Source organism: Scylla paramamosain, chromosome 7 (genome assembly GCF_035594125.1).
Source record: "Scylla paramamosain isolate STU-SP2022 chromosome 7, ASM3559412v1, whole genome shotgun sequence".
In the NCBI taxonomy this organism is placed as follows: domain Eukaryota; kingdom Metazoa; phylum Arthropoda; class Malacostraca; order Decapoda; family Portunidae; genus Scylla; species Scylla paramamosain.
The window spans coordinates 23,296,371-23,320,615 of record NC_087157.1 but is presented as its reverse complement, the minus strand read 5'-3'; the positions used below and the strand labels follow the sequence as shown (position 1 = coordinate 23,320,615).

At 42.5% G+C, this 24,245-nt stretch overlaps 1 protein-coding gene across 3 annotated transcripts in view; it reads right to left on the bottom strand.

The window, feature by feature from the left end:
- LOC135102241 (mucin-2-like) overlaps nucleotides 1-19,708 on the bottom strand; it is a 76,955-nt gene extending 57,247 nt beyond the window's left edge. Inside the window, exons 1-3 of one of the 3 annotated variants that reach the window (XM_064007119.1) lie at nucleotides 19,119-19,708; nucleotides 16,617-16,673; nucleotides 12,318-12,381 (exon numbers count right to left, since the gene is read on the bottom strand). In XM_064007119.1, coding sequence (XP_063863189.1) covers nucleotides 12,318-12,381; nucleotides 16,617-16,629 — 77 coding nt within the window. In that variant the 5' untranslated portion in view covers nucleotides 16,630-16,673; nucleotides 19,119-19,708. Of the gene's footprint in view, nucleotides 1-8,740; nucleotides 9,904-12,317; nucleotides 12,382-16,616; nucleotides 16,674-19,118 lie in introns of those variants that run through there. The other 2 variants (XM_064007121.1, XM_064007120.1) reach the window with 2 other exon arrangements.
- Nucleotides 19,709-24,245: the final 4,537 nt, after the last annotated feature.

The following is a 24,245-nucleotide window of genomic DNA, read 5'->3' as shown; positions in this document are numbered from 1 at the left end:
TTCATCAAGGACAGCTAAGCGGACTGCACCACACACACACACACACACACACACACACACACACACACACAACAAGGACACTTTCTAAGGCCCATATTCTTAAATACTTTGTTCTTTTATCAGGAACAATGTTTAAATGCTACAGAAATGATTAGTCGGATTTTTATTAATGTTTTTTTTTTTTTTTTCCAGTGGTGATGCAGACTCTTTGTCAAACATTAGAATCACTCTTGAAAACTCCCAATAACTTCCGCATGACCCTGCTGAAGGAGTCCAGCCACTGTATCTATTTGTTACCTTACCCCACTTGAAGTAGTATCCTTGCTAAACTGTCATTAGAATCGAACACCCATAAAAACACCTACAACTTCCAATGGAGACTGCTGAAGGCAACAAAAGTTAAGAGCCTGTTTCTGTTCATTACGTTGATCCAAGTGAAGCAGAATCCTTGTTAAACTATCACTACAATCATAAACACTCTTGAAACCCCGACAGCTTCCAGTAGAGGCTGTTTAAAGCATACGTAAAGCCCTGAAACCTTTACAAATACGAGGTTACAGTCATCACTTACGCTGGTCCCAATGAAACAGAATGTAAGGGAAGGTGAGGGAAGGGGTGAGTGAAGGGGGAAGAACGAGAACACGCCTCACACCTGCCCGCGCAGTGACCAGCGTTGTTAACAGGTGTTAAACTATCACTAGAATCATAGAAACACTTGAAAACCCAGATATCTTTCAGTATAGGCTCTTCAATGTTTAAGTAAAGCGATGGAAGATTAAAGAATACAAGCTTCTATCCATTCATTACCTTGAGCCCTTCAGTATTTATGACGCCGTTAATTTATGCGTGTGTTGCCAGACTTGTTGTTGTTGTCAAGCTTCCTTACTGATGCCACTCTTTCCGGATTCACTCGTACTTCAACTTGAACACTATTTATTTGATTGATTTAACTTACTTATCTTTTTTTTTTTTTTTTTTATTGATCAATATTATTTCCATTTCTTATTTAATTATTTATATTATTTCACTCATTTCGTATGATGAGAAATGGGATCACATGAAAAGTTTATACTACTATTACTTCTATCACTACTATTTTTGCTGTTGTTGTTGCTGCTGTTACTACTACTACTGCTGATGGTGATGATGGTCGTGAAGCTGATGATAATGCTACTTTCATCATAATCATAAAAATGTGTACCAGAGAGAGAGAGAGAGAGAGAGAGAGAGAGAGAGAGAGAGAGAGAGAGAGAGAGAGAGAGAGAGAGAGAGAGAGAGAGAGAGAGAGAGAGAGAGAGAGAGAGAGAGAGAGAGAGAGAGAGAGAACATAAGAACATAAGAACATAAGAAATAGGGGAAGCTACAAGAAGCGACCAGGCTTACACGTGGCAGTCCCTGTATGAAATATAGCTACCTATTTCCATCTATTATCCCCATCCATAAACCTATCTAATCTTCTCTTAAAGCTCTCTAATGTCCTAGCACTAACAACATGATTACTGAGTCCGTTCCACTCATCTACCACTCTATCTGAGAACCATTTTTTTTCCTGTCACCTTCCTAAACCTAAAATTTTCAAGCTTGAACCCGTTATTTCTTGTTCTACCCTGATTGCTGATCCTAAGAATTTTGCTTACAACCCCCTTGTTATAACCCTTATACCACTTAAAGAGAGAGAGAGAGAGAGAGAGAGAGAGAGAGAGAGAGAGAGAGAGAGAGAGAGAGAGAGAGAGAGAGAGAGAGAGAGAGAGAGAGAGAGAGAGAGAGTAGATTCATTTCTTTCCCATTATACTTTTGTAACGGCAACACAAATGCAAGTCATTGAAACAAACTGGGAAACAATAAAACACAAAAGCGGTTCTTTGTCCCATTTCTTTTTCCTTTTCTCTACAACTCAACATTTTTAAAGCTGTTTGTCTATTCTCTGCTACATTTCCGCTACATTCCCTCCTTCCTGAGTTAGTTTTTTCAGTGTTTTTTTTTTATTTATCTATTTTTTTTTTTTTTTTGCTTTGGTATCTCACGATTTTTTTCTTTCTATCACTGCTTATTTATTTATTTTTTATTCTGGTATCCGACGAACTTTTTTTCTTTCTATCAACGTTTATTTTTTCATGGTGATATGTAATGAAGTGCGTTCTTATCCCCCCCTCTCTCTCTCTCTCTCTCTCTCTCTCTCTCTCTCTCTCTCTCTCTCTCTCTCTCTCTCTCTCTCTCTCTTCATATCAATGTTTATTTATTTTTTCCTAGTGATTTTAAACAAACATATTTTCATTCGCTTTTATCGACGTTTACTTTGTGCAGGTCATACTTAACAAACATTACTCATTTTCGGTTAGGTTACGTTAGATTAGATTACGTTAGATTAGGTTGGATTAGTAAAATTAGGTTAGGTTAAGTTATGTTACGTTAGGTTAGGGTACGTTAAGTTAGATTAGGTTAGGGTAAACTAGGTTAAATTAGGTCAATAACACTTCAATTTCTTCACCTGACAATTAATCTATTACGTTAATGTAAACAAAACCTAAAACGTAGAGGGAAAAGGAGAGAAAAACATTACGCCGCAAAACACACGTACCGATTTTAATTTTCTCCCTTTTTTTTTTTTTACACGAGGAAAAACATGACAAACAGAGAGGCATATAGTTGCTACTGAGTGTCATGAAAAAGAAACACAGAAAATGTACGCGAAAAAAACAGTTACACAGGAAAGCAAACTCGCTGAATTTCACTTTTTCCCCTCTCTTTCCCCTCCTTTTAAACACGAGGGGAAACATAACAATGAGCTACCAGTATGTGTTGATGAAAACTGAAAAAAAAAATAATAATAATACAAGAAAAAATATAATAGGTTTTTTCTTAGATTAAAAAAATGAGAGCATAACAGAAAAATACCGTCGATAAGAATACAAAAAAAAAAATAATACTGAAAAAGTAATAGTACCACATTTTCCCTTACATAAAAAAAGAAAAAAAAAGAAACACAGGAGAGCGCAGTCCAAAACATTTCTCTTCATCTCTTACGTTTTACAGAGTGTACTGGAATTTAGTGCGGTTTTCAACGGTGTTCTCATTATTTTACTGACAATGACAAAGAAAAAAAGGAAACGGCAATCCTAAACACCCTCACATTTAACAGACTGTACTAGAATTTGTAGTGATTTTCAAGAATATTCTCATGATTCTAGGTATAATTTGACAAGGAACCTACATCATCGTGAAAAAAAATAAAATAAATAAATACACCCATGAGAACCTGATTGGGATTTATAGGTGTTTTAACCCTTTCACTGAGATGCGAAACATTTAAGAGCACCAAAAGCAATGCATGAAATTTTTCTAAGAATCTAAAAGAAAGAAATAAATTAAAAAGAACAGATCTTCCAATTTCTACCCAGTTTAAAAATTTGTGGTGGCTCTACAGTAAAGATGTCTCAGAGTGATTAGTAATTAAGGAAAGATGTATCAAATAGCGGTCAAAGAGTTAAGGATGTTCTCAAGACTCTAATGACAAGGAATCTACATTATTAGTAAAAAAAATATATATAAAAAAGACGAGTACCCGACTAATTATATGTGGGGCCTTTGAAGAACGTCCTGGCGAGAGAAGCAAGCGTTTAACACAAGCTAAGACGTTAACCAATAGCCTGCGTGATGTTTGAGGATCCCAGAATTAAGATATTACAGAAAATGAGGCAAAGGTAAGCATCGTTCGGGAGAAGAAGACCTGAAGCTTCCGGGACGAGACAGAAAGTGGGGCGGAGTGAGGAAGACGAGGAGGCAAGGAGGTGAGAGACGAGGGAAGAGACAAGCAGGCAGAGGGGCGGGACGGGGAGATGAGAGGGACGAGGAGGAAGAAACGAAGGGAAGGTCAAGCAGGAAGGAGGAACGGGAAAGGGGCAAGGAGGGAGAGACGATGGGAGGGATCAGGCAAGCAGCGGGGTAAAGAGGTGGGTGGGAGGGGGGAAGGAGAGCATGTCAGCCACTCAACTTGAAGCCCCCTGAGTCATGCTCCTGTCTGAGTCAATGAGTGAGAGGCACACACGCAGAGTAACGCGCTCACTCATCTTGCTGTAATTATGTGGTTGTGTAGAGGGAGTTTTATGCAAGGTAACTGATTCTGTTGTAATTATATACTTGTGATGAGGGGGGTTTCATGTAAGGTAACTGATTCTGTTGTAATTGAGTGGTTGTGTTTAGGTTTTATGTAAGGTAAGTGATCCTGGTGTAATTATGTGGCTGTGTTTGGGGGAGTTTTCTGTACGGCAACTGATACTGGTGCAATGGCGTGGTTGTGTTGACGGGAGTTTTATGTAAAGGTAACTCACTCTGTTGTAATTATGTGGTTGTGTTTGGGAAGTTTTATGTACGGGAACTCATTTAGTGTAATTAATTAATCCACAAACTGCCACGGTTTCTGGAGAATATATTATTATTGCTTGTCACCTTAATGAGTTTATTAATAATCTCAACAATCAATTAGTATCCTTAACTAACTTACTAATAACTTAATTTATCCACCGACTGTTATGGATTGTGGACAGCTTACTTTTATTATTACCAGCAACCTTAATGACTTATTAATAAACCTAACTGCCTTACTAGTATTCTTAACTACCTTAATGATAACCTAACAATATTGCTGATATCCTAAACTACCTTTCTAATAACCTTAACAGCCTTAACAGTTACACTAACAACCCCAATGCTCTTTAATCTCCCTAACAACCCTCCAAGTAACTAACAACCTTCCTAGTAACCAACAACCAAAGCACCGTCTTTAACAACCATACAATAGCCTTAACAACCTCTCTGATAACCCAACAACCTAACGATCAAACATCTTTAACAATCCAGCATCTTCAACCCCAACAACCTTCCTAACAGCCAATAAACTAACAAACCTCCTCACAAACAACTAGACCACTGAGAAACACGCCCACAAACATCTACACACACACACACACACACACACACACACCTAGTAGCCCAAACAATACGCAACAATTCGCCGGGTACCTAAAAGAGTACAGTCGTAACTTGCAGCGCGCCAGACAAACACCCCACACCCTGCCCTTTGTAACACACTGAAACACGTGGCCATAAATCTACTTCTTACCTTCCCCCATTTATTTCCACGGCAACAGGTACACTCGTGACTAATTACCACCGTCCTTCCTTCTGTCCTTCCTTCCTGTTTGCTCTGTTCCGAACTGCCATCACGACTTTAAGATACACTTGCATATGAAATGGTCTTGCTTTTCTTTAGGTTCTCGTTATTAATTACCACCGTCCTTCTGTCCTTGCTTCCTTCCTGTCTGCTCTCTTCAGAATTGCCATCGCGACTTTAAGGTGAATTTGTATGTGAGCTGGCCCGGTTTTTAAAGTAAGGGAGGTACTGGGAAGAGCTGATGGTGCTGAAGGGGCGAAACAGTAAAGCTATGACTCGTATATTTAAATGTTTGTGTCTTCCCTCGGTTTCTCTTTTAGGAGGGTCTAGTTACATTGGAAGTTGCTGTGGGTTTTCTAGGGTGTCTTTTCAGGGTTTTCAAGGCTGTTGTCAAGGATGAACTAATTCCGTGAGGCTCGTGTCAAAATGAAAGTTACTGGGAATATTTTCAAAAGTGTTTTCAATCACCAACCATTTTTTAACAGGCTATAGTCAGCAGTTAAAGTTATTGGGGGATTTTTAAGAGTGCTTTTCAAAGGTCGACTACTTTTAAGAGACTCTAATCACAGCGAAAGTTACTGGAAGTTTTTAATGAAGCTTTCAAGGGTATTTGAATGACTCTAGTGATAGTTTAATAAAAATATCTACGTCATTAACCAGAAAAACCTCCGGAAGAACTTGACTAATGAAATCTGTAGCCTTTGCAAAACATCACTACACCACAAATACTCCCTGAACACACTCCCTCCAGTATTTCGCTCACCACCTAATACTCGTTTTTCGCTCATACCCTCTCCTATACATACTTCTCTAATCATTCTCCAATACCTGATGCACTATGCACTCCTCCTCCTCCTCCTCCTCCTCCTCCTCCTCCTCCTCCTCCTCTCGTCCCTACAGAGGCATAAAGAATCCACAACTCATACATAAGTACTTCACACGTCCCCTCAACAGCTCTAGTGGGATTACAAACAGCACACAACAACACTTAGTTTCAATGTTTATACTAAGCCGCAGCTGCGATAAATGTTATGAGAGTTATGTGTTTTGTTGAGCCTCTCTCTCTCTCTCTCTCTCTCTCTCTCTCTCTCTCTCTCTCTCTCTCTCTCTCTCTCTCTCTCTCTCTCTCTCTCTCTTGCATCATTACCTTTCGGCCTCAGTGGGTGGAAGGTAAGCTGTAATTACTGCTGGGAAAGTTAATGAAAGTTTACCGCCATCCGTGTTGGAACAAAAGGTGATATTATAATAAATTATGAAAGCTGTTAACAACTCACTCTCTCTCTCTCTCTCTCTCTCTCGTCTCTCTCTCTCCTCTCTCTCTCTCTCTCTCTCTCTCTCTCTCTCTCCTCTCTCTCTCTCTCTCTCTCTCTCTCTCTCTCTCTCGCTATCTATTTGTCTGTCTGTCTGTCCATCCAACTACCTATACTACAGATCTACAGTCTCTCTCTCTCTCTCTCTCTCTCTCTCTCTCTCTCTCTCTCTCTCTCTCAGCTCTCTCTCTCTCTCTCTCTCTCTCCATCCCTCCCTCCCTCCCAGGAACAATAATGGATACAGCGGGGCAGAACAAGACGCCACGTCGCTACATGGAAAGAGCATTCAAATAATCTCAAGTCGCGGGCATCAGAATATGTAGCGAGAGGGGGGTTTAATTAAAGACCTTCGAAACGCCACCGCCGCCGCTGCACGAAGAGAGACCACCGACAGAACGGCGGGAACGTAACTAGATTTCCATACTGAAGAGTGGAGTGTCTGAGTGTCTGTCTGTCTGTCTGTCTCTCGAAGGGTTTTTAGGGTTACAGGTACAGTGGATATGGTGATGGTGATGGTGATGGTTGTGTCTATGCGTGTGTGTAAGGGGGCAGACGGGTAGGATGTATAGTGGTGTCTTTGCATTTATCGTTAAAAAGTAACATACGAGTATTAATGATTTGATTACAATTTGGTAAGATTTGGTGTGTGTGTGTGTGTGTGTGTGTGTGTGTGTGTGTGTGTGTGTGTGTGTGTGTGTGTGTGTGTGTGTGTGTGTGTGTGTGTGTGTGTGTGTGCGCGTGCGTGCGTGCGTGCGTGCGTGCGCCCGCACCGCAGATGGGCTTTCCCTCCATCCCCACCATCCACCTTACTTATACCTCCCTTCATTTCTACCATTCCTCTTCTCATCCATCCATCCATCCATCCTTCCTCCCTTCCTCTCTCCCTCCCAGCCAGCCAGCCAGTCCCCGCCCCACCACCACCGCATCACTTGGCGTGTGAATGCTGACAACAACAGATCCTCGTGACCCGTGGTGGCTAGCGTGCCACCACCTGTTTCCGCCCTCCTCGTCCTCCTCCTCCTCCTCTCCCTCTTCCTCCTCATCCTCCTCCTCGCTGTCAAGGATCTGATTCACCATTGATGCAAGTCTTACAATTCTGAGTCTAACGATGCTCTATGACCAAATGATTAATGCAGTGCGCGCGCACGCACGCACCTACTCACATCGTGTGTGTGTGTGTGTGTGTGTGTGTGTGTGTGTGTGTGTGGTGTGTGTGTGTGTGTGTGTGTGTGTGTGTGAGTGTGTGTGTGTGTGTATGTATGTATGTATGTATGTATGTATGTATGTGTGTGTGTGTGTATGTGTGTGTGTGTGTGTGTGTGTGTGTGTGTGTGTGTGTGTGTGTGTGTGTGGTGTGTGTGTTGTGTGTGTGTGTGTGTGTGTGTGAGTGTGTGTGTGTGTGATGAGAGAGAGAGAGAGAGAGAGAGAGAGAGAGAGAGAGAGAGAGAGAGAGAGAGAGAGAGAGAGAGAGAGAGAGAGAGAGGAGAGAGAGAGAGAGAGAGAGAGAGAGAGAGAGAGAGAGACGTAAATTCATAACTTTACAAGGTATTACAAGTAAAAATTAATACACAGAGAAAGATATATGGACTGATAAACAGGGAAAGAGAAAGATAAATACACATGCACGTGGGTATATGCGCTCCCAACTACGTGTCTACACACACACACACACACACACACACACACACGACACAACACAACACAACACAACACAACACAACACAACACCACGCCCACCCCCAACACACAAACGCAACACAACACATTACCATACCACGCTTTCCATCGCCCGACAGACACATACACAAAATAAAACACAACACAACTTAACACACACACACACACACACACACACACACACACACACACACACACGACCTCTATGATCTTTAAACTTCTCTTAATCTCGCGGCAAGAATGCACGCCCTGGCCGCCCCGCATAGTTGTATTGCGGGAACTTTGGGTGATCGCGCAGCGGGAGGCGTGGGCACGGCGGCGGTCACCTAGGGGCGAGCAGCACGGCAGGGCGCGCGCGGCCCCCCGGACACTGGGCGGCCGATCACCGAGACATGTTTATTTTGGGTGCAGCAAGGTGTACCCGGTCCGCCGCCCATCGATCACTGCTCCCTGGCCGCCCTCTAGGCCTACACTTAATTTCTCCGAGGTGGAGTGTGAGAGGCGCCCCCTGCCCATGACGCGCCCCGGGCCTCACCTGGCGGGCTTGTCCCCGAGGCCCGGCGGCGAGGCGTGCGGCACTGACCTGTCGGTAGATGGCAGAGCGCGCTGGGCTGCAGCCAAGGGTTCACATCCCGCTCAGCTGTCCTCACTGGCACACGCTCACCATCACACTGGGCCCACGGAGGCTACACGCGCCCTTTATTGATTCCGGCACAGGACGCGTGCGCCCCTCGCCTGCCTGGCTGCCTGCCTGGCTGGCTGGTCCGCGCCACCGATACACTCCCCCTCAGCCTGTTTACCTCCTTGCATTTGTAACCCGTCCCAGCTGATTACTCCGGTGACCCTGCCAAGCCACTCCAAAGGAACACTGAGCAACAGGCGCGCGTCACCACCTCAGAGCGCAGCCGTGTGGGGAGCTGGGCTGGTCACCGCTGGTCGGCCCTTCCTAAGACACTCCGTCACCGCAACACGGAGCACGACGACGGAGGCTGCCGTGCCGTACGCTGCAATCCTGGGGCGCCAGGTGAGGCAGCAGGACACTCGGGACGCGGGCAGGGCCGAGGACGAGGAGCGGGGACACAGGCGTGGCGGACCTCACGTACGTACCCTCAAAACATCGCTCATGAACACAAATTCTTCAGGAGGACACGGCATGGACTCTGAACTCCGCTGTCGTCCTGCATCACTTCACCATGTCCTCGGCGGTAGGTCAGCGCTCTCCTGCTGGGTATGATTCACTCACTTCTCTCATTCTCCCACGCGTCCCGCTAAAGGCAATACCTTCCCATAGCTTCTCTCCACCCCCCGCCTACCAACCCCGTATGACTCAAGTGTCGCAGCGCCTTAATCCAGTCAATCAACTCCTTAACTCCACCCCTCGCCTCTCAAGACCCTTCCCACACTACAAACACTCCCTGACGCCCTCCCCCGTGCCTCCCTCACACCCTCGGTGCCTCAGCTGTCATCAATCACTCAAGCATTGCACGCGATCCTTCCCAGCCTCTCCCCTCACTCGGCTCCTTCAACCACGCACCAGCCCTAGCATTACGAACACTCCCTCTCTCCTTCCCTCATCTACCACCAAGCTTTCCTGCACTGAAAACATTCCTACTTAACCTTTACCCCACAAACACACACAACATTTCTTTAAATTATCCCTTAACTCCTCCTCTCAACCTCCTCTTCCTCTTCCTCCTCCTCCCCAGTCTGCATCATTTTAACAAAACAATATCATTACCAGTATCAACGTTCCCAGTCCCGCCATTCAAATACCTCACTTGCTATTCACTATTCGCGTCTTGGGTCCTGCACGTTTGGCTAAAAGTTGCACAAAGGTGATGACTTCCTTGCCTCGCTAAGTAATGCAAACTCCAGGAGGCGCGGCAGGCGAGGCTGAAGGGGGCACGGGGTCGATTTTTTTTTTTTTTTTTTCATGCTACAGGGAGCGCTGCAGCCTTCCGGAGAGCTGGAGAGGAAGGGAAGGGAAGAGGGGTAAGGAAGAGGAGGGAGAAGGGGTGATAGGTTAATACTTTATGGAGATCTTCACATAAATATACTATATTTATGAGGTATGTATGTTTGTGGGTCTCTCTCTCTCTCTCTCTCTCTCTCTCTCTCTCTCTCTCTCTCTCTCTCTCTCTCTCTCTCTCTCTCTCTCTCTCTCTCTCTCTTCTCAACCAAAAAGCGACGAAGAATTGGATTACGATTCTTTTACTACTACTACTACTACTACTACTACTACTACTACTACTACTACTACTACTACTACTACTACTACTACTACAACTACAACCACCACCACCGTTACTACTACTGCTGCTACTACTGTTTTCCTTAAAATTTCTCTTTTCTGCTAATCATCCATCTTCTTACAAAACCCAACAAAATAATAGATTCTCAGCAGATTGAGGGGGAAAGCGCCAAACACAGAAGGAGAGATTGGCAGGTCACATCTGAACTGAGCAGGCCGACGGAGTGAGTGACGGGGAGCCAAAACTGCAGGATTTTCGACAGCAACAAAAAAGTCATCATGAAGCGTGCGCCTCCTCAACGAGTGCCGAAAGCTGGCGTTCTTTGCACACACACACACACACACACACACACACACACACACACACACACACACACACACACACACACACACACACACACACACACAGGTACCGGAAACAGGTGCTCTCTCTCTTATCCTTTCCTGAATTATAAAAGAATTACAGCATTCCAATAGGGAAAATATCAAACAAGGAAGATACAAATCAGGATCTCATAGTGAATGACAGATTTGGGCCCGTGTTAACATTTCGTAGCTCTATCTCGACAATTTTTAACAGGCTCTAGTGTAGAAGTTATTAAGGGGTTTTATAGGGTGTGTTCATATTTCCAGTGATAGCTTACCGTGGATTCTACATCACCAATTGAAAAGTATCTATGAGAACCCGATTAATTTATCACATTCTCAAATAGAGTGATTGATGAGTGAAATAGATTCAGAAAACAGTTCTTAGTGCAGAGTTAATAGGGAGCTTTAAAGGAAGACTAGAAAATTTACGAATGCGTAAGATAGGTGGAAATACGTAAGGGTGTTTTATACAGGGATTGCCACGTGTAAGCCCGATGACTTCTTGCAGTTTCTCTTATTCTCTAATGTTCTTATCTCCGTGGAATTTGAAAACAGAATGAAACTTCAAAGCACTTGTGAATACAAGCTTAAGACTCGAGACAAGCTCAAATTAAATAGACGTAGCTTTAAAATGGGAAAAGACAAGACAGACAGATAGACAGGCAGACACTGATTCTCATAACGGTTGGTTTAAATGTTTAATGAGTGGAACGGGTTTAGCATTGAGATGGAAAACGTGAATTATATGGAAGGATTAAGTTAGAGAGAGAGAGAGAGAGAGAGAGAGAGAGAGAGAGAGAGAGAGAGAGAGAGAGAGAGAGAGAGAGAGAGAGAGCCGTCTTGTGTAAGATGACTAGCCTTTTACACACACACACACACACACACACACACACACACACACCTATCAAGCGCGTTTTACAAGTGTAGTAATGTGGAGCCAGGCGGCCACACCAATATAAACACTGCAATCCAAACATTTTTATGACACATTTATCCCATCACAACCAGAATTGCGGCCTCATCGCGGCTCATACAGGATGAATGTTGCGAGAGGGCGGGTGGGGTGAGAGCGCCACCACCACCCACCTACCGAAAATAGGTAGGTATGGGTTTTGTACAAAGACTGCCACGTGTAGGACTGATGGCTTCTTGCAGCTTCCCATATTTTCTTTATGTAGTCATGTTTTGCACGGGGTCCTTAGTAAATTTTGAAAACACCCTCCAGAACCTTAGTGAATCGTAAAAACACTTGATCATTTTAGTAAATCGTGAAAACACACTTGAGAACTTTAGTAAATCAAGAAAACACCTTCAAAACCTTAATAATTATGGAAACACTCTTATTAACCTTAGTAAATCATAAAAACACCTTAACTTTAATAAATCATAAAACAATTTGGAAACCTTATTAGATCATGAAAACACCCTTGTAAACCTAGCAAATCACGAAAACATCCTTGTAAACCTTAGTAATCTCCATTGAAGCTAAGATTCTTCGAAGACGCCGAAGAGTTTGAGAATGCAATAGCGGCACACTTACCAGCCCAGGGCGTCAGGCTGCCGCTGCTCTTCATCTGAAGGGAAGTCTTGGTCTAAGGTGATCCCTGTAAAGACAAACAGCTGCAGGTAAATAAAAGACATACATACGGAGCTCATGTTGTCATGGAGTATTTTCATTAGTTTGTGCTTTGAATTTTACTGGAACGTTTATGCTTGATAAAGATTTAAAGAGATAGGAAGGAACTGGTTCTCAGAGTGGTATATAAATGGAATAGATCCAATAATCAGGATGGTAGTGCTGATTCATCAGGGAGCTTCAAATTAAGATAAGAAGATTATGGAGGAGGATGATAGGTGGAAGTAGGTAAGTAAGTAGGTAGGCATGTTTCGTACATGCCTAATAATGTGTGTACGAGGCTAGTCGTGTAGACCTGATGGCTTCTTGCAACTCTCCTTATTTTCTTATGATCTTATGTTCTTATGGGTTATTTATTATCATAAGATTGCGGGTTGAGGCATGACTGGGGAATAAACGCTATGTGACCTTGGTGTTTGCTAATCCTCGGAATAATGAGCTTCAGTTTAATCTCCTGTGTAGCAAGTGCCCGTATTCTGAAGCGCTTTGCTCTCTCTCTACGAGTATTTTCAAAGGCCACAGCGATGATCTGCCGGATTCTCAAGTTAAAAACCTGTATAACTTCAACTATATGGAGCCTTTTGAACGCAGTGGAGGCGCGGCGCAGCAGTGTTTCAGAATAAGGTCCTATGAACGGGTAAGTGGTAGCCCTTTTGATCTTTGGGCCATTCGCTGTGCAAACTTTTAGGGCATCACACGTTATATTTCACTCACTCTACTGTACGTCTTTCTGCACATCAATTCCTGCCACGTTTACTCATTCATTACAATTTTTTTTTCAACACTAGTTTGGCAAAATAATGATAATGCAATACCTTCATTATCTTCACTATCTTAGAATACAGTCAATGTTTAAATGGTTACCTTTCATCATCATCATCATCATCACTACCATCACTATCACCAGCACTACATCATCACCACCACCACCATCATCATCATCATCATCATCATCACTACCATCATCAACATCACTCTCATCTTCACCACCACTACCACCATCATCATCACACCACCATCACTACTACCCAATGCAGGTCCCAAGCCTTCTAAATGGCTGGGGAAGGCAAGCCATACACTATGCCATATACCACACTGACTTGGCGCCTCTTACAGGACTGGTGGGTTCTTCTTCTTCTTCTTCTTGCCATTTTCCTAGAGTCCAGGGTTGGCATCATGTACAAGGCTCCTCAAATAATTTCTGTCCCTCGCATCTTCCTTGAAGGACTGACTGGAGGGCTGCACAGTCACAATTTCTCAGGCTTTGCCTCATCACTATTTCCTGTGTCTTCTTGGCCTTTTTCATCCCTGGTATGATTAGCCATTCTAGTGTGTTGTCGCTAGTAACTTCAGTCAAGTGCATCCTCTCCCAATGTGGACTGCTTCAACACTACACCAGCAATCCCTCACAGTTAGCTAGTCAGTTTACTGGCCACAAAGATTTACAACATATTAAAATATTAAAACATTACTGTACTCACTAAAATAAACATACACTTTATGACCATAAATGCCAGCAACCGAAACATAAACTTAAAACAAGTCCCACACACCACAAGAAGAGGAAGATATGCAGCCACCTCCTGAGTGTGTATCTGTGTGCCAAGTTCTCTAGTGTATGTTGGGTGTGACCAAAAGTCACCATTCAAGTTCATTTCATTGCAAGAAATTAACAAAGGCAAAACTGCAATTCACAAAAATGAAACCTGCCATTTCTTTATATTCTTATAAGAACAAAAGTCTCCTTATGATTGTAAACTAAATTCACAAAATGAGGGATGTGTTTTACATGAAATATTAGTAGTGTCTCCTGTGTACAAGCAGCTGGGGCTCAACTCACACCCAAGACATAGTGTTTGAATCCCAGGCACAGAGGAAACAATTTTGGATCCATCAACTTGCTCACTACAATTCCTGTTCGCCTAAAAATGAACAGGTATTGGACACGAGCCACAGTTCTGCAATCTTGCAATCCAATAAATCACCCCCAGTCACCCCACCAGGACTCCAAGGCAGCAGGGTGAGGTGTGACCGTGTGAGGCTTAACATTTCTTACATTTACTGAAAGTCTTGTCCAGCAATGGATCATACATAGAGGCTGATGAATAACAAAGCACAGGCACAAGACATATTTTAGTGGGGATACATCATAATGTTGACATTTTCTCAAATTAGAAACTATTATGCATAACAAAAACCTGCAAAAATACATATGTGAACTTTTCAGACAACTTTAACTCATTATGTGATTAATACTGTTGTAAAACAATGCACCTCAGCAACAAATTAAGCATGTCTTGTAATAACCACAGGGAATAACCACCTTAGAACTCATCACACTCCATCATGCCATCACACACATTGCCCCAACACATACACACAGGATGCACACACATGGTCCTAACACACATACAATTACAGGATGAACTTTGACACAGGCACCTCAGTGATACCATTCTGTTTCACTTGCTGCACTGCCTCATCTACAGTTAGTTCAACAGCTACAGTGCTACCAGCACACATCAGTGTTCAGTATGCAGTGGTACAAACATTGGCTAAGTCTTGAGTTACTTAATGTTTCAATTTCTTGAAGGTTAACTGATTCTCCAATGATATTTTTAGTTATTGAAAACACTACAGGCTGAGTCAAACTTACCTGTGGCTTCTGGTTCCTTACAGTGTGACTCTTGTTTTGTTATAAAAAAAAATTATAGTGACAATAACTAGAGCTAGGCTTAATATACCTGCAGCAACAGTCCACAGTAATCACACCTAATGACACCTGAAGCTTAAAGGCTCCATGGTGCACCATTCAGACACTTGTAATAAACATCTTGTAAAGCAATGCAACCACTTCTGTCTGGAATAACAGCTGTGGCTCCTTTAGGTTCCCACCACGCAGTGTCAGCTGAGTGCTGTACTGGTGGACTGAGCAGCCAGCCAGGAAAGTCTGGTGCACTGAGCAACCAGCCAGGAAAGTCTATCATGTGTCACACATAAACAACTGTAAAATACTGCTCTCACCTTCTACAGTAAAGTAATTCTTAAAAATTAGTTCCAAAACCATTTTTTTTCATTTCTGGAAACCATTATTATTCTAGTTTATTTTTGTAGAACTTTCAACAATCACTGCAGCTTGATTAAGTGGTGCTCCTGTCCCTACTGCCATGATGATATTACATAAGGTAAAGTTGGTAATCTCTTGAGGGATCCAAGATTACCTACAGGTTATTAGCCTCCCAGCCAGGGGGCTGTATCCCCTTGACTTCTTGTAATCAAGCCAGAGTAATCTTAGAGATTTTTGCAAAAAATAAATTAATGTAATTATACTTTCCAATAGAGAAAAAATAAGTTTGGGAGCTCAAATTATCTAAGACTAACTACTGCAACACATAAAATAGCCCAAATACACAGCTCAAAACAAAAATACAGACCAAAACAATGGCAAAAATTAGTTTCTCTAATATTATTTTTCTACAAATATAAAGGTTATTCCAAGTTCTTGGCCCCAGAAAAAAAATGACACTACACCCACTTGGAGTCAATGTTTGCAACAACACTCTACGTGAATATACACACATTAACTATATTGTTTTCCATTCTCTCTAACATTACAAATGAGATGTAGTGAGAGACACAAGGTGGCACTGGCTGAGGTGGCCACATGCAGTTTTGAATTGTTGCCTCATGCCCCTAACTCACCTGTCCCACCACCATCTGACTTCTACTTCTTCCCTAAACTCAAATTTCAACTTTGTAGGATTCAAGCAGTAATTTTAAAATCCATGCTGTAGAAATTGTTTGAAGTTCTAAAAAGGCGAACTCAAATGTGGAAGAACTAAGTAGGTGAAGTCAAAGGAAACTACAATTTTGAGAGGGAGTGCCCCAACTAGGTGATTATGTATAATGTTTGATTGCAATATTGCTACTTATAAAAAGCCTCTAACTGTTGCAATGACAAGACTGAAGCAAGTTTAGCCTGCACAGAGAGAAACTGATGCATGACAGTTACAGTGATTCTTGGATGAGTGAACAAGAGCAAGCCATGCCTCAAGTAAGGAGGTTAAATATTTTGCTAACTAATAAGTTTAGAATTCCCTCATGGTTACATGGCCAAGAAAGTGATGTACACCAGTCAATGTGACTTTCAGGGACATCAACACAAGCAGATATAGCTCCCAAACAATATTAGATAGTACTTACTTGCTTTCCCCATCTAAAAAACCTGCTTTCCCATCAGGTCCTCAGGTTTACAGTCCACTTGGAAAGAGATGAAGAAAAATAAAATTTTATACAAAACTGCAATTTTAGCTATTTTTAATGATCCTTGTATTTTCTAAATCTTAATGAGAAATCAATATGGATGTTCCACTTGTGTACTAAATAAAAAATGGAGATTGTCTGCTACTATATCCCAGGTACCTATGGAAGATTACAACCAGAATGTTTAGTTACCTTGCCCAATCTTAACCACAATACAGCAACATGTCACTAATTAAGTTAGAGTCGGTATAAAAAACTGGTAATTAAACTTGAAAACACATGGAAAAATCAAGATCTAATTTTCAGTCATAGAACAAAATCATAGATGTTCACACCAGCTTCACAGCCTCTTCTTCAAGGTATGTTGTGAGCTTATTTCTTATTTAAACTTGGTACTCCTGCTGTAACTTGACTGCACCCTGACACCCAACACAGATCACCACCAATACCACCACTACCACTACCACTTTTTAATGATATATACAATTAATAAGAGTAACATGAGGTAGTAATGATAATTTCAAGTCACCTGGGCACTGACTTAAAGTTTCAGAGACCTTTCCTCCCCTAATTATTGGTCTTTTTCCTCCAGAATCTCACAATTTTTTTAAGTGGATTAATACTGCACAGATTATTCAGCAGAAAATAAATAAATAATTAAATTAAATTGAATAAATAAAAAACTACAAAGGCAACATAAATGTTAAATGACACCTGCCCATATACAAGGGATGAGAGAGAGAGAGAGAGAGAGAGAGAGAGAGAGAGAGAGAGAGAGAGAGAGAGAGAGAGAGAGAGAGAGAGAGAGAGAGAGAGGAGAGAGAGAGAGAGAGAGAGAGAGAGAGAGAGAGAGAGAGAGAGAGAGAGAGAGAGAGAGAGAGAGAGAGAGAGAGAGAGAGAGAGAGAGAGAGAGCTTGGTGAGTATACTTCTAGACAGGGTGGAATCAAAAGCTTTTCATCTCATCAACTCCTCCCCTCTAACTGACTGTCTTCAGCCTCTTTCTCATTGCCACAATGTTGCATCTCTTGCTATCTCCTACTGCTATTTTCATGCTAACTGCTCTTCTGATCTTACTTATTGCATGCCTGCCTTCCTCCCACAGCCTTGCTACACAAGACTTTCTTCTTTCTCTCATCCCTATTCTGTCCACCTCTCTAATACAAGAGTTAACCAGTATTCTCAGTCATTCATTCATCTCTTTTTCTGGTAAACTCTGGAACTCCCTGCCTGCTTCTGTATTTCCACCTTCCTATGACTTGAATTCCTTCAAGAGGGAGGTTATCCTTCTATTTTTGACCACCATTTTGTACCCTATTTAGGGACAAGCATCTCAATGTTTTTTTTTTTTTTTTTTTTTGCTGCCCTTGGTCAGTGCCCCTGTTACATATAAAAAAAGAATAAACTTAGCTACTCATTACTTCATGGTTATATTAATGATATATACCTGTGTAATGTAAACTGTGGACTATAATAATTCAGTCAGTCAGACCAACTTTTACTAAATGAAATGAAATCAGACAAGCAGACTAACTCTCACTAAATAAAAACAATCAATAAATCAATCAGATTAATTATCATTAAATTAAATCAAATCAATCAGTTAATCTGACTAATTCTTACTCAATCAACATTCACACTAATTCCTACTATGTGAAATCAGTCAACTTACCAAATCAGTCAACGTTAATTATCAAGAGTCCTTTCCCAACATTATTATTATTTATCTCTTTTTTTTTTCCTTCCAGACATTCACACATTATTTTACTAGCTTCATCAAACATTAATAGAAAATGAGGGAGAGAGATGCCTTGTTTACTCACTGTTGTCATATTCACTATAATTACCTAATCAATCAAACAATCAATCAAATATAATGACTCTTTCTACATTAATCACCTAATCACTCAATCTTGCTAACCATGAGCCAGCAGGTGAAGGAGGCAGGTTGAGGTAGCAAGCCAGGTTTTAATTGCACAATCAATCAGTAATCATACTAACTCTTACTACACTAGTCAGTCAATCAATCTTGCTAACCATGAGCAAGCCAGGTGAGGGAGCCAGGTAAAGGGAGTCAGCCAGATGTTTATTACTCAATCAATTAAATCAGTCAATGAAATTCTTAATACATCAATCAATCTTACTAGCTGTGAACCAAGTAAGGGAGCCACCCAGGTAGAAAAGCCAGCCAGGTGTTAATTATTACTCAATTAAGCACACATCCCCCTAATACATCACATAAAACTGTAGAATTAAACATCAACCAGTGAACCAAGTGAATCAACCAGGTGAGAGGACCAAGTAAGGGAAGCCAGCCAGGTGTTAATTACAACTCATTAAGGCCACATATGCCTAACACATCACATTACACAGTATTATTTAAGCTCCTACTTCAGTACAGAGGCTGGTGTTGGTATGGCAGGTTAAAATAATGAAGGACTTACGTGATAATATACAGCTGGTGCTTCTTGATGGGAGTAGGAGGGGGTGGGATGTTACCGACTATATGCGCCCTGGTGAATGTCGTGACTATTAACAGTCAAGGGAGCTTTTTAGTTCTCCTCAAGAATGCACATGTAAGGCGTATGACTGTGCCGGGATGGAGGGATGTCTGTGGCGGCCAGCAGGGTGGGCAGGTCATAGCCAAAGACATCGATGGCGTGCACCTGAGTACGGAGCAGCTGGCGGTGGAAGTGGAAGCGCGGACAGTGGAGCAAGAAGTGTTCCACGGTTTCCTCGATATTCTGACACCAAGGCCAGTACGGAGAGGGAGAGACGTGGAGGTGATGCAGGCGGGCTGTGTGCCATGTGACCGAGTTTAAACACGTGAGAGTGACAACATCTAAGATGCGGAACAATACACAGCTTATCACTTCCTGTCAAAAAGGGAGGGCCTGCATACAGGAAAGTCCCTGCACACTGCACATGCACGAGCAGTCTCGCCACGTGAATGGCCGCCACCTTCTCATCAGCTAACCTAACCTAACTAATCTAACCTAACCTTAACTTAACTACCCTGTACGAAATAACTGGATTTTTTTTTTTTTTTTATGTAGCCAAGGGCAAAAAAAAAAAAGCCCACTGAGATGCCAGTCCCAGAAAAGGGTCCAAAGCGGTAGTCAAAAATTGAAGGATACGTGTCTTGAAACCTCCCTCTTGAAGAAATTCAAGTCATAGAAAGGTGGAAATACAGAAGCAAGCAGGAGTTCCAGAGTTTACCAAAGAAAGGGAGGAATGATTGAGAATACTGGTTAACTCCTGCAATAGAGAAGTGGACAGAATAGGGGTGAGAGAAAGAAGGAAGTCTTGTGCAGCGAGGCTGCGGGAGGAGGGGAGGCATGCAGTTAACAAGATCAGAAGAGCAGTTTGCATGAAAATAGCGGTAGAAGACAGCTAACGATGCAACATTGCAGCAATAAGAGAGAGGCTGAGGACAATCAGTTAGAGAGGAGTTGATGAGAAGAAAAGCTTTTGATTCCATCCTGTCTAGAAGAGCGATATGAGTGGAACCCCCCAGAGAGGCATGCAGTTAACAAGATCAGAAGAGCAGTTAGCATGAAAATAGCGGTAGAAGACAGCTAACGATGCAACATTGCAGCAATGAAAGAGAGAGGCTGAGGACAATAAGTTAGAGAGGAGTTGATGAGAAGAAAAGCTTTTGATTCCATCCTGTCTAGAAGAGCGATATGAGTGGAACCCGTCCCCCCCAGACATGTGAAGCATACTCCATACGGATAAGGCCATTGTACATAGTTAGCAGCTGGGGGATGAGAAAAACTGGCGGAGACGTCTCAGAACACTTAACTTCATAGAAGCTATTTTAGCTAAGGATAAGATATGAAGTTTCCAGTTCAGACTATAAGTAAAGGACAGACCGAGGATGTTCAGTGTAGATGCCATTCTGGTGATGGAAGGCTTAAGTACCTTTTGTAGGCCACCTCTCTATCATGTATAGCACGAGAACAAGCTGTGTTAAACCAAGGTTTGGAAGGTTTAGATCGAGAAAAAAGAGTGAGGAATGTACGCCTCCATGCCAGACACTATCACCTCTGTTATGCACTCAGCACACAAAGACGGGTCTCTGACACGGAAGCAGTAGTCATTCCAAGGAAAACCAGCAAAATACCTCCTCAAGTCCCCCCAACTAGCAGAGGCAAAACGCCAGAGGCACCTTCGCTTAGGGAGATCCTGAGGAGGGACTGGAACAATAGGACAAAATACAGACATGAGATTGTGATCGGAGGAGCCCAACGGAAAAGAGAGGGTGACAGCATAAGCAGGTTTAGAGGTAAAAAAAAAAGGTCAAGAATGTTGGGCGTATCTCCAAGACGGTCAGGAATACGAGTAGGGTGTTGCACCAATTCCTTTAGGTCTTGGAGGATAGCAAAGTTGAAGGCTAGTTCACCAGGATGGTCAGTGAAGGGAGGGGAAAGCCAAAGCTGGTGGTGAACATTGAAGTCTCCAAGAATGGAGATCTCTGCAAAAGGGAAGAGAGTCAGAATGTGCTTCACTTTGGAAGTTAAGTAGTCAAAGAATTTCTTATAGTAAGAGGAGTTTGGTGAGAGGTATACAACACATATATTTAGTTTGAGAGTGGCTCTGTAGTCGTAGCCAGATGGTGGAAAACTCGGAAGATTCAAGAGCGTGGGCACAAGAGCAGGTTAAGTCATTGCGCACATAAGCGCAACATCCAGCCTTGGATTGAAAATGGAGATTTTTGGTGACCAGTCTATCTCTGCCAGCTGCTTCCGGTGTTTTATTCTTCCACTGCTGGAGTATTGTGCTCCTGTGTGGTCTTCCGCAGCTGTGTCCCACCTCCGTCTCATTGACAGAATTGTCTCCTCCGCTAGGTTCCTCTGTGGTGGCGAAGCAGCTTGGGATCTTGGTCACCGACGCAATGTCAGCAGTGTCTGCATGCTATATAAGATCCATGCCAACCAGCTTCACCCGCTGAATGCCTCCATCCCAAATGCATTTGTGCCCACCAGAAACACTCGACTTGCGTCAAATTCACATGCGCGCTGCTTACAGCAGGTTAGGTGTCACACCAGTCAGTTTCAGCGAAGCTTTGTTCCTTGTGCTGTAAGACTTTGGAACATGCTTGACGTGGGCACATGCACTGCGAGTGATGTGCAAAAATTCAAGTCTGCTTCGAACAAAATCTTGAAGAGTCTAGTCAATTAAACTCTGATTGCTTTTGCAGCTATACCGGTGATAAATTATGTAACTATACCTGTGATTTTATACCATCAAGTTTTAAGTAGTTATACTACATTTACTCGTGTTGTCTGACATATATTAAATAAGTCAGAATTGTTGATTTTTTTGTTGAATTTTTTTGTGAGTTTTAATAATTCTCAGTTCGTTGAGGCGTTCTTTATAATTGTTTAACCTATTTTCTCCTCCTGCTCTGATTTCATCCTACTATTGTGCTAATTGCTTTTCCTTTCTTCTTTCTACGGTCAAGGTGGGTGGGGGTTGTCATCTGGCAACTTATAGCGCTTGCGCTCGTCCCACTCTGCCTTCTCCGTTATGTTTAATAATAATAATAATAAAAAGAAAGTAGGAGGGAACAGAAAAGGGACTACTGTCAGTTGCCTCAGACACCTGAGTTTCAGTGAGGAAAAGAAGATGAGGTTTAGAAAAGGAGAGGTGGTGTTCTACAGACTGAAAATTAGATCTTAGACCGCGAATGTTGGTGAAGTTAATGAAGAAAAAGTTGAGGGGGGTCTCAATACATTAAGGGTCGTTATCAGAAGGGCAGTCCGACCTGGGAACATTTGTGGTCCCCTCCCCAGATGGGGACTCCGAGGCTGGTGTAGGAGTCGCCATGATAATTATGAATTTTTGAGTGAAGGGTATGTATGTTATTAGGTGCTTGTAGTTTTGTGTGGAGGAAGAGAGTTGTTTTTAGAGAGCAGGCTGTGACTACCCCCTTGTGTTGTGAGACACAAAGGGAAACGTTCAGTGAGGTCACAGCTGGGTTTAATGATAAGTTCACAGCACCTCCTGATCCAGTGCTTTAGACCTCACTGGGAGTAATTATCTTTTCGCCAGGTGCCTACTGCCTCCTCCTGATATGGTCTCTTATTTATTATAACACATTATATCGGCTAGGTTAGGTTAGTCAGGTTAGGTTTAGTTGGTTAAGTTAGGTAAGGTTAGCTCAGGTGACGTTAGGTTAGCTGATGAGAAGGTAGCAGGCCATTCAGGAGGCGAGACTTTTCGCACCAATCACGTGGCGAAACTGCTCGTACATGCGCAAAGTGTGAGAGGATTTTCTTGCCTGCAGGCCCTCCTGTCAAAACCACGTGTGCTCTTGCAAGCAGTGAAATGAAAGTCTGAAAATTGTGGGTTTGTTAAAGATTTAAAACCTGTACAGAAGTTATCATGACTAGAAAGTAATTCCTACGTAAAATTTAATATTGTGATATAATATGATCGAATGAGAGTCTTAAAAACATGGTTTATCAAAGATCTTAGTGGTTACAAACTTGTCATAGACCTATCACACATCTGTCACACAAATGTCACACTCTTTAGGGGAGACAAGGTTGGCTTATCCTTTTTGTGTCATTTGTCTCCTATTGTGTACGATTTTGCTCTCTCTCTCTCTCTCTCTCTCTCTCTCTCTCTCTCTCTCTCTCTCTCTCTCTCTCTCTCTCTCTCTCTCTCTCTCTCTCTCTCTCAGATAGAAAATTAATCCCTTTTATCAATTAGCATTATGATCGTTTAATATAATGGTCCACTTTCTTAAACTATATATTAATAAAGATTTTGTTTTGAAAAACCTCATTCATTCCACGTTAACTTCACTTAAGCTTCACCATAACAGTAAACTTACCTTATAAGCGAGAAACATGATATAACTACAACAAAATGCACTCTGCAGAAGCCTAAGAGGTGAAGGTGGTGGAGGGAGAGAGTGAAAGGTGAGATGGAAAAAGTGAATAAAAGAGAGTCGTGAAGAGGTTATGTAAAGTGGGCAGGAATGAAAGGGAGGCTTTGTGGAGTGCCTGGGAGAGACGAAATGTGGCAGTAGATGGATGGGAGAGGTGGGAGATAGTGTGTGGCTATGGGAAGGAGATAGACTGATAGAAGAAAGATTGGGGAAGTGGAAGAGAGGAGACATTAGGTAGCTACAAGATGGATAGTAAGAGTTGGAAGGGAAAATATATTAAGTGTCCATGGCGAGGAAGTAGAACGTGGGAAGAAGAGGTGAAAGGGAAGAGGTTAAACTTAACGTGACTATGAAGAGGACATGGAAGACATGTATATAAGTGGAAGATAGGAGACGTTAGGTGGTTATAGGAAGATGGAAGGAGGGATAGCAGAGGTAGAAGAGGGAGGGCAGCAGTAGCATATGTATTCATGGCAGGGTGGAGAGCCGAGGCACCTTTCCACACGTAAGCCAGCCTGCGTTCGTGACCCTGCATCCCCATGGCGTTTTGTCTAAATACATTTCCACTCCCTCCCCTCTACCCGGCCAGCCGCAGAGACGACCCTGGGGAACTTAGGACAAGATAAAGAAAAAGATAATAGTAATATATTTTTCACTCCTCGGTCACCAA